This window comes from Physeter macrocephalus, chromosome 8, assembly GCF_002837175.3.
Source record: "Physeter macrocephalus isolate SW-GA chromosome 8, ASM283717v5, whole genome shotgun sequence".
NCBI classification, from domain to species: Eukaryota; Metazoa; Chordata; class Mammalia; order Artiodactyla; family Physeteridae; genus Physeter; species Physeter macrocephalus.
This window is the reverse complement of record NC_041221.1, coordinates 55,561,580-55,572,425: the sequence shown is the minus strand read 5'-3', so window position 1 is coordinate 55,572,425 and position 10,846 is coordinate 55,561,580. Positions and strand designations below refer to the sequence as shown.

At 47.5% G+C, this 10,846-nt stretch overlaps 1 protein-coding gene across 1 annotated transcript; it reads right to left on the bottom strand.

Annotated features, from left to right (window-relative positions):
* Positions 1-227: 227 nt before the first annotated feature.
* On the bottom strand, positions 228-10,646 carry ISL1 (ISL LIM homeobox 1). The gene is made up of 6 exons (XM_007110514.2): positions 10,395-10,646; positions 9,375-9,564; positions 6,374-6,633; positions 4,265-4,551; positions 2,878-3,045; positions 228-843 (listed from the first exon to the last, which is right to left on the bottom strand). Exons 1-6 carry the CDS (start codon positions 10,420-10,422, stop codon positions 727-729), a joined length of 1,050 nt encoding a protein of 349 aa, XP_007110576.1. The 5' UTR covers positions 10,423-10,646; the 3' UTR covers positions 228-726.
* Between the last annotated feature and the right edge of the window lie 200 nt (positions 10,647-10,846).

The window sequence follows — 10,846 nt, the reverse complement described above, 5'->3', positions numbered from 1 at the left end:
AGGTAACCTTGTTGCAATGCTTTATAAGTTGGTTTTTAAATCTGAATTCAAAAACCTTTAAAGTCGCTTCAGACTTCTTGATAGAGGATGGATCTCAAAAAAAAAAAAAAGAGGGGGAGGGCAAAAGGAAAAAAGAAATCAGCTACAGGACATGCTAGAGACCCAGGATTTCAATTAACTCCTTGTTAAAGTCAACTAAAAACATCGCAAACCAACGCAGCTCCACCTTCCTGAAAGGACTCTTTCAGCCAAAGAGGCCAGTTTCTCTTCCTGCGCATTTGCTGGAGCTCCTGTTTGGCAAGGCAATGACCAATATAGAAACAGCACCATTCAGAATAAGATGGACTAGAAAATCTCTATTTCTGCTTTTCTCTAGATGTGCAGTGAAATGAAAATGCTTTTTTTGAGATCCTTGAATATAAATCCTCTACGTTTTAAAAACGTCTTTTTTTTTTTTTTTTCAGTACTCCTAAGGTCATTGGATAGCATTATGTTGGGTTTGGGTTTTGTTTGTTGTTTTAATTCTAGTAAAATCCCATGATTGTCTTCACAGTGTTGCTACCATATCACCTTGTCATTAAAACAGACTTCGTGCGTTTCATGGAGCATTCATTTCTTGATTCAGTTTTTATTGACTGGGTCGTTAAATACTTTTGTTTCGGAGTTCAACATTATAATTTCCCACTTTCTCCAACAGGGAAAAAAATACATCTGAATGAATGTTCCTCATGCCTCAATTGGACTGGCTACCATGCTGTTAGGTGTATCTGGGAGCTGAGAGGACATCGACGCCACTTCACTGCCAGTGGAATTAGAGCCCGGTCCTCCTTCTGAAAAATTGACCTGCATAGAAGGTTAAGAAATGAATAAAGGAGGCTGTGATCGTATTCACAAAAGGATTATAAACTTCTCGTGTGTGTGTGTGTGTGTGTGTGTGTGTGTCTGTGTGCAGAGGCAGATACATAGATAGAGATATCCGCATATATAATTGAATTTTAACAGGTTTAAAGAAAGCCTACAAAGAAAAGAACTTGGGAAGAAATCCTCTCGCTTTCCCATCTTCCAAGAGATCTCTGTTTTAACTGAAACTGAATTCCCAACATTATGTTGCATTAAATTATTTAAGAACAAATGTGTTTCCCACTGTAAAATGGCATCGCAACTCTACCATGCATGCTCGAAATAAAATTATCCTGCCGGCTACGTGTTGCCCTGGGAGCAGGCGAGTTCTCAGTCTCTAGGCGTCAAAGCCTCTCTTCTTGAGCTGGAAAATCCATAACACGCCGCTCAGATCGTGTGACGGGAGATTCAGAGGAGGCTCCACAGAACAGTGATTAACTCCTCAGAGGGTTCACGGCGTGGCCTTTCTTCCTTGTTGTTGGTCCTGCTGCCTTTTGGCCTCTTTCTCTCTTTCAATCAGGCTCTTCCTTCCGAGAGGAGACCCATATATTATAACGTCATCCACATTATAAATATCTGGCTCCTTCTCTTAAGCCGAAAGTATTGTGTTGCTGTTGTAAACCTTCTTCTCCACTCTGCTCCCAACACCTCCCCATCCTCGGCTTCCCTTCCACTGCTCTCAGCTGACACTAAAGTTTCAGGAGTTGCAAACACTTGGCTGCCCTGAACCCTCCCCTTACCTGCCTTCTATGATCCAAGTAACTGGTAAGATTAGCCTGACATTAAAAATAATTTCTTTTTCCTAATTCCAGGGTCTACCTTCCTTGCTATCTTATTGAACTTTCCCACTGTGAGGCCAAGGGACTTCTCAAATCTGCCTCCTCTAGACTGGCCCACTTGCAAACAGACACCTGAGCCAAGCCCTTTTAACCCCTGCCTGTGGCCCATTACCCAACTGTTGCCACAAAGAAAGAAAATGCCCTCCAGGTAAATGTGAGGGGAAAAAGTTAACCTCAATTCAAGCTTTATTTTCAAAGAAAGGAACAAGTTTTTTGGATGGATCTTGTTTTATAGAACAAGATCCTACAGGGCTGTTTATTACTTAAGAAAAAAAACCGTATGTGTACATATATCATCTCACAAAAGATATATACTTAATAATCTTAGTTATCTTCACCCAGGTGAAAGGTGAGTTGAGTTTTCTCTGGATGTGTAAAACATATTAACATGAAAACCAGTTTTCACATTATCTCTCTGATTGGTAGAACTCAGGTTCCTTTTGCTATACATGCCCCACAGTATGTGACTGTGTATATTTGAACTTATACACTAAAAAAATGTTTAAGCAGTCCTACATTTTAGATTAAGATATAGTCCCAGAAAGAGATATAGTCACAAAAAGTATCAATCATATCTTTGAATAACTGAACTCTTTATTGATATATTTGAATAGTGCACAGATAGGTGCCTGCTGACCATTGATAATAACATTGATTATGTATTACAACATTGATTATTTTTACAATCACCTTGATTTAGGTCCTTAACTATACCATGCTCTAGGAGCTGAGAAGGGAGTAAATTTACTGTCTGCTGATCAAAATGCCAAGGTGATCTCTAATGTCCCTTCTGATGCTACAAGTCGAAGATGTATAATTCTGCAACCCAGGATACCTTCCCACGCGTGTCTACTTAGTTAGGCAACTTGAAGTTAATCCCTCAGAACAGGCCTGATTGATAGAAAATTCAACCTATATGGTCAAACTATGAACTCTCACAGAAAAGACTCACAAGAGGTTTGTTTTCCTTGCGTGCTTCCCTCCTCTCTCCAACACACCCCCTTCGTCTCTCCCCAACCCTGGGGATGGGGAGCACCCTCCTCGCTAACCCCCCCAGCATCTTTCCTTGTGTGACAGTTTAACCAGAATCTCCTTTCTTTGGAGATTCAGCCTCCCCACTCTGGGAGCTGACACTTACCAGTTGCTGAAAAGCCGGCTGATCTATGTCACTCTGCAAGGCGAAGTCACTCAGTACTTTCCAAGGCGGCTGGTAACTTTGCACCTCCACTGGGTTTGCCTGTAAGCCACCGTCGTGTCTCTCTGGACTGGCAGCCACCATGGGAGTTCCTGTCATCCCCTGGATATTCTGTGAATAGGTCCCCCCCAATCCCAACATGTTAATGAGCAAACTCCCTCCCTCCATTGTCTGTGCAGGCTAAGCAAATATACCCTGGTATTATCTTATCTATATAGAGGCCTTTATTGACTCAGTTAATCTGCTGCGCGTATGGATATTAGCCAGGGTTCAGTTTTGTGTTATTACGTTTTGTTCTTCTGTTTCTGTGGGCTGGACTATTAGGTCTACTTGGACCTTATTAAGTGAAATTCTGTTTCGACTTTCCTCATTCCCCTTAAATTCACTGTTCTTCCCAATTCCGCCCGTCTGCCTTTCCAGGCCATAGCATCTCAGTGGAAAGCTGAGGCAGGATAGATAGGCCTCCCTTCAGCCTCCAGACATGGTGATTTTCTGGGCAGTTTGTTAGTCAGATTTGGGGGTAGATTTTCCGCAGGCAATTCTCCGGGAGCCAACCCCAACTCCCAAGCATTTGGGTCTGGCCGCTATTGTGCAATTATGCACTAACCAACTTAGAAAGTGCCCTGGCCCAGGCTTGGCCAGTCTGCCAAATTTAATGACAGCAGGTTTTATGGCATTTAAAAACAGGGCCTAAGCAGTAAATAGCAAAAAAAAAAAAAAAAAAAAAAAAAAAAAAGCTGGTTGGTGGAGGGAAGAAAGAAACTCTTTAATTTAACCAGGAGGGCTGCCAGTTGGGTGCCGCTCTGGGCCAGGGATGATAGTGGGTAATAGTGCCAGGGGCCTGACACCTCTGGAGACCTGGGCTTGACCTGGAGCAGAGGGTGCCCTGTTTTCACGGGTCACCTTGGGGCACACTTCGCCCACCTGGGGGCTCTGCTGCAGGCTGCGCACGGGGGGACGCCGGCATGACCCTGGATTAAAAAGGAAGCCAAGGAGTTGTCCCGTCCTCCTCTCGGCTGCCTGATGACCGGAACTTTGGCAAAACCAGCGCCAGGCCTCACTGCCCACGGAGGGGGCGACGGCCCTTCCGAATCCGGGATGGGGCGAGGCTGAAGGACACGAGCCCACCCCCGCGGGCTGGGGCCTCCCGGAGCAGCGCGGGCCGCGGTGTGGCCGCTGGGCCGGGCACCGATGGGGGGCCTCTCCCCGGGGCAGGGGTGGGAGGGAGGGGCCGCCAGTGCCGGTTCCTGCTCCGGAGCCGGGGCAGCCGGCACGCACGCCTCCTCGGCTTCCCCCTCTCGTCCCCTGCCTGGGCCCCAGGGCCACTCACAGTTTTGTCATTGGGTTGCTGCTGCTGGAGCTGCTTCATCATGATGCTCCGCTTCTTGTCCTTGCACCGCTTGTTCTGAAACCAGACCCGGATCACGCGGGGACTGAGGCCGGTCATCTCCACCAGTTGCTCCTTCATGAGCGCGTCTGGCCGGGGGTTGGCGGCGTAGCAGGTCCGCAAGGTGTGCAGCTGCTTCTCGTTCAACACAGTCCGCACGCGGGTGGTCTTCTCTGGCTGCTTGTGGACGTGGGGCCGCAGGGCCGGCTGCCGGGCGGAGATGGGCTCGGCTGCGGGGCAAAGGGTGCCGTGAGCGGGCCGGGCCGCCCGCCCGCGCCGCTCCCGGACAATGGGCAGCTCTTTGCAGCCTCGACAGACAAAGCAGGGAAGGCAGAGGTAGGGGAAAGGGGCGCGAAAGGGAGAATAAAATCTCGCTCTCTAATCTCAGAGGTCAATGCTCAGTAATCCGGGCCCGGAAAGCAGCCTCCGCCCCTGCTCGTGTCAACACGGAGTCAGCAAAGGGGCGCACGTCTCAGGGCCTGTCCCCATGCTCACAGCAAGGGCGGCATCGTTCTGCCTTGTTTCTCCTCCCGCTGCGCCTTTTCTAGTACCCGGACTGGGCCCAGGTTACACCGAGTCCACACCCCCCCACCCCCAACGCGCAGGCGGTACTAGGGAAGGAAACGCAGAACACCCCAGCGACAGCCAGAGACAGTACCCCAGCGGGATGTCTGCAGCACAGAGGCTGAGGAGAATTCTGACAGAGAGCTTGAACTTCAGTCCCCAGGGTACAGTTTTATCAAGGGGATAAAGAAATTCGGGATTTCGGCCATCTCTCCAGCCTGTGATCTTTCTTAGTCTACCTGGATCTACTAAATCTACCTGGATGTTCCTGATGTGATCTGATCCCAAGAAAAGGAAAACCGAAACTCTTTAGACCTGCCCGGCCTCTAGAGAAAAGACAGCTGGGGAGTGTTCTGGCTCCTGACTCCCTCCCAATACTTGGGCCTCTTCTGTGCTTCCCACAGCAGAGCACAGGTTGCACCTAACAGAAGTTGCCACCTCTGGCTTTGCCCCCCTGCAAGCTAAGTAACAAATCCCCCAGGACGGAATTCTTAGAGCTGCCAGAGAGCAGAGGAGGAAGAGTTGTAGTTTTCTCACAGCCAGAACTCAGGGCGAATTGACACTTTAAAAATGCACAGGGCAGATCTATCAAGACCGGAAAGCAGGTTTGGAAACATTGTCTGCCTTCTTACCTGTGGCCCCCCTCCTGGCCAACCTTGCTCTATTTCTACTATCCTTCCTGGGGCAAGGGCCCTCAGATCTGTTTGTTACAAATCTGCACTTTCCAGGACCCCCGGGGGTCAGGTCAACACCTAAGGGGTCAATTTAGTGTCACAGCAACAGGCCCGAAGATGAAATTCTCACCAAATCAAGTAGAATGAACGGTTTAAAGAGGGAGGCTCCCTTTAAAAGGCAATTACTGCAGATAAGCTTGTTGACAGTTTTAAATTACGGCTCCGTGCAAAGGCTTGCAATTATTAACTGTATCTTTCCAGGCCCACTCTCTCACAAAGGGATACAAATAAATTTTTAAAATATTTTGGAGTGGGGGGCAGTTTGCAAGGGAAAAGGAACTGAGAGGCTAAATAACTTGAGGCCACCTAAGCTTCCTTCATTGGGTTAAAGGAGGAAGCTCCAGGGACCCAGAGCTCCACCCCTTTAATTAGGCAGCTTCTGGGAGAATACCTGGCGGGGAGCTGAAGCCCGTTTTCAGTAAGCCGCGTTTTGGAGGCCAAGGTGAACTGGAAGTACTGTTTGGGCGTGTGCATACACGTGTGCCCAAGCGGTGTACATTCACGGGCACCCACATCTAGAAACACAGACGTGTAGCTGTGCTGGGGGGCGTCAAGGGAGACAGTGAGGGCATTGAACCTTGCTGCGAAAGAGTGAAGCGCGGTGAAAACCGCACCCAGAACCCTCCGTCTCCGACCGCAGCAACCGCCGCAAGGGTCCCAGGGTTGCTGCGGCCGCTGGCGCGCTGGCAGGGGTGGCGCTGGCCTCGCCTGGCGCGTCTCCCCGAGGAAGGCCTCCCTCCGCGCCCAGGAGTACCTGCCATTTGCAGCGGCCGCGCCGGGTGCAGGGGGCTGAGCGGGTCGCCGGCGCCCAGGCTGGCCCTCTCCACCACGTCGTGATCCGCGCGGCAGAAGAGCCCGTCCTCCCGCAGCGCGAACTCGTCCCCGGGGATGAGCTGGCGGCTGCAGGCCACGCAGCGGAAACACTCGATGTGGTACACCTTGGAGCGGGCGCGCATCACGAAGTCGTTCTTGCTGAAGCCGATGCTGCACTTGGCGCATTTGATCCCGTACAACCTGCGCGGGGGCCGGGCCCGGGGCGGGAGGGAAGCACAGAGAGAGGGGGTCACTTCAGGCGGGCGCTGCCCCCGACCCAAGGTCTCTGGCAACCTCGGCCACAACGCCCTGAGTCACTGAAATCAGCATTCGCAGACAAGCTGGGAATGGGAGGGTGGAAATGATTAGATTTCTCTCGTTTCCCGCTCCATTTCCCTTTCCTATGAGCTTCTGTGTCTCGATCCGTACCTCTTAGTTGAAAACGCCCAGTCCAAACTAACGAAAAATGTTTGACGTGTTGGAAGCCTGGGCCGCTGCTCCAGCGACCAGTCCAGGGTGGCCCTTGCCGTTCTTGGCAGGAAGGGGTCCAGGGGGACTCCGGGAGTCACTGGCCCCAAATTTTCGCCTCCCTATCCCCCAATTTCTGCTGCTAGAAACGTCTCTAAAACTGCAACCCAAATCCCCCTTTCAAAAGAAAATGAGGTTATGGAATGAGATTGTCACCACACTCGGTTTTAAAACACACAAATGCACAGGCAGAAGAACAAATTGAAACCTCTGAGGGTTTCCAGAGCCCTTTCTGCACAAGCCCACTGCACTTTTCCCCAGCTAAAAGATCTTTTCCTCAGGCAGCAATGTTAACAGAAAGTTTCCTCTCCCTTCCTCCTTTTATTATTATTTTTAAAATCTGCTTTGGTTCCCTCCATCTTTTTCAAGTTGCTGAAGCATCTACCTTTATTTCAGTTTGTCTGAGAACCCTGACCAGACAGAAAAATGAAAAGACCCACTCCTAAGGTCTTCCTCACTGCTGACCTTTCTTTACCAAGAGACAATCCTTGTAGGTTTCATCTAGAGGCTCTGCCCTGGCCCCCTCTCCGCGTTATCACTAATAACCAAAGCAGGAGCGTTCCTACAAACAGAGAGAATGGAGGAGAGGAAAAGACCTACACAAAGGGGGGTAAGAGGGGGAGCCTCGCTTCCGCAAGGGGAGAAAGGCATTCGGAAATCTAAACGGTCTCTATGTTCTGCTTTTACAACTACAGGATTTCAAAGGGACACACACACTTGCACGCGCACACACACACACAGTTGAAAGAGTGGAGAAGAAAAGGTAAAAGCGATTGGTTCCTTCCACTAACGTTTAGCCAGAATTAGGCACAAGCAGGTCTGAATACAATTGAGCAAAACACTATCTCCACAGGAGTAAAGCTACTGCTGGGGTTGAGAAGTGAGCTCTCCCTCTCCAGAATCTCCAGTTCACAAACCAATCAAGTAAACAATTGAAAATGGCTCATTTGTCAGAGGTTAGAAGGTAGATTCAAAAGTTTTCCCTCCCTCCGCCTACTCTATGTGAGATCTTCCACTTCATAGGATGAGGACTTTACCTTGCCTGTGACCAAACAATTTGGAAAATCCCTCCCCCTTCCTCTAGCTCCCCACTTCTCCTCTTTCCTCCCGTTCTCCTCCCCCACCATCAAAGTATTAATAAACTTTTTTTTTCTGCACTGTTCAGCTTTATTAAAATTACACTCTCCACTTCATGGTTTTAAAATAAGAAAAAATACTGCACACTAAGTGAGCAGGACAAACTTGTAACTGCATACTTAAATCACAGCTAAACTTTAAGGTAAGTTCTAAGCTCCATAAACTCTATGACTTACAGAGCTAATTACTTGTTAACAGCCACTGGAGAACTTATTTTTAAATATAATATTTTGATATTATTCGACATAATAATGAATCGACATAATAACGAAGGTGTTATCTCTTCTGTTTTGTTCTTAAAACAATAATATTTTCTTTGGAAATTCTACTTCCTTCCTAAGGCAGAAAATGAAGTTTCTGACATATGTATACACAAGTCAGAAAATTTGAGATTGGCAAAGCATGAAGTTTAGACGCAGAATAAACTGAAAGAAAAAAATTCAGAAAGTTCCTTATGTGGTTTTATTCTTGACAGTAAGGGCAATTCGCTCATTTTATCAGTTACCAGATTTTAATGTGAGAAAGGAAGCTGTTCAATTATCTAAATATACCAATTGTTCGTAGACAGATGATGGGCAATTTGATCTGCTCTGTCTAATTCATCAGCTCAGATAAGATAAGAAAGAAGACAGTCAGATGTCACCAAAGGGTTAATATTTAAAAAGATTAAATTTCCGGTCTTTTTTACAGAGAATATTTGGATTGGTTTTTAAATTTTCCAGGCAGGAGTCCTTACCCTAAAAGTAAAAGGGCAATATCTCTATTTGCTCTTTCAAAGTACATCTCTAAATATGCCTAGGTCAAACTATTTCACCTATTGCATTGACATCTCCGAAGAATCTGGAAATTACTAATAAAATAATTAAAATAAATAAAAAAGAAAAAACATTGCATGATACAATAAAAACCAACCAACCTTTTTTTTTTAAGTTTAGAAACCCCAACTTTTCCACCTTGAATTTTTTTTTTGTTTGTTTTGGAAGGGGGTGGGTAACAGAGGAAAATAATTTGAGCATCACAAATTCCAAGAGCAATTATACAAGCTTCAATGCCACATAATTTATGGGAACCACTATCGAGTTTCGCGGGGGTTTTTTCCCTCTAAAAAGTAAAATGAACAGCATAGGTTAATTTACATATTACACTTACAAGGGTAACTGTTGCACGCTGGAATCCATTAAGGCAAACTTCACCAAAGGACAAAGCCACACAAAATAATAACGAAGGGAGAGAGAGGGAAATCTCACAAAATTAAGGAAGCAGTATAAATGGCGTACCTGATATAATCTCTTTTACAGTAGGTTTTCCCATCTCTAACAAAGCACGTACAGCTCTCGTCCAAATACTGATTACACTCCGCACATTTCAAACATGCCGCATGCCATTCCAAATCCGGAGAAACCCTCAGAATATACTGATCGTGAATTTGATTGCCGCAACCAACACACAGGGAAATCAGACGTTTTTCTGAAATGAAAATAAATACATGATTGACTAACCGTTTACTTCCTACAGAGATAAACACACTTTTAGTGTCGTTCTCTTATAGGGCGTACTCTGGGAGTTTGTTGTTTTTTTTTTTTTTAAGAGTATTGCACTTTGGGATGGTAATTGGAGTGTGCCATCAAAACCCTGACTCATTTTTAAAAGGAGGTGGAATATATGTAAAATGCAGATTTGAATAGTCTACATTTGTAAGCCTAGCACGCAATCAAACTCGTTCATTTTGTATTTCTTTTTCCTCCCTCCCTCCTCCCTCTTTGCCATAATCACTGGGAAAGATTATGGATAAGTCAAGTCAAAGAAAAGGTTTTGACTAGAAGCGTTAAGTGAACGCAGGGATGTCTATATTTTCCATGAAGCACGCTCTTAAATAGCACATAGGACTGGAAATTGTTAGCAAGAGCAGACATCAATACAGTTGTCACTCGTTCTCTTTTGCAAGTCTAATGCTAATTCACATCTCCGGGTATTGTACTTGCAGACAGACCTTTGCAACAGAATAACCTTCTCGGAGAGCTCAGGATTCCCGAGGAGGAAACCACCGCTTAGCACCAGAAGGCTAGGGTTTTGGAGGGCACGCAGGCGAATTCAAACACAAGGTACGATCAGTTTCCCGAAGATCAGAACCGACAGCAAGCATGCAGGCGTGGCGGCAACAAGAAAAAGCCACCTTCTCTCTCTCTCTCTCTCCAAGCAATGACTCGAACTCCGAAGAGCCCTTGGCACCCTTGCCTGAGAGAGACCCCCGCACAAGAACAGCACACCGAGCCCCACAAGGTAAAATCGCCTCTTACTTTTTGGTGGATCTCCCATGTCTCCCATATCTGTAACAGGGAGTAATGTCCACAGTGAAATGGTGGTTGTACAGTTGGTGACCAGCCCACAGAGAGGATGCTGGAGCTGTGGCTAAGTGGGAAACAGTGGCCCCTAGGGTTGCCAAGGCTGAGAGAGCCGCTGCCCGGCTGCGCCGCGCCCTCGCGGATCGGGGAGTCCAATTTAAGCCGGCGGAGCTGGCGGAGCAGAGGCGCTGCGGCGGCGGCTGACTCGAAGCGGCTCGGGCACCTCTCTTCCTTATCTCTTACTCAAACTTCTCTGCTCCAACTCAGCTCCATCGCCATTGGTCTGACGCAGCGCGCGGGGACGTCAGGCGAGCGCCTCGCCCATTGGCTGCGGGGCGCGCGGCGCAGCTGTTCTGATTATCATATTTCAGCCTCGCTGCTGCCGTGCGCCACTGACCGCTCAGCGA

Excerpts from the sequence above, each read along its gene's own strand:
- ISL1 (XM_007110514.2), bottom strand. The coding sequence starts at position 10,422 with ATGGGAGACATGGGAGATCCACCAAAAA. Across the intron at positions 4,552-6,373 it reads GCGGCCGCTGCAAATGGCAG|CCGAGCCCATCTCCGCCCGG; the intron begins GTACTCCTGGGC and ends TTTGCCCCGCAG. Across the intron at positions 844-2,877 it reads AGCCGGCTTTTCAGCAACTG|GTCAATTTTTCAGAAGGAGG; the intron begins GTAAGTGTCAGC and ends CCTTCTATGCAG.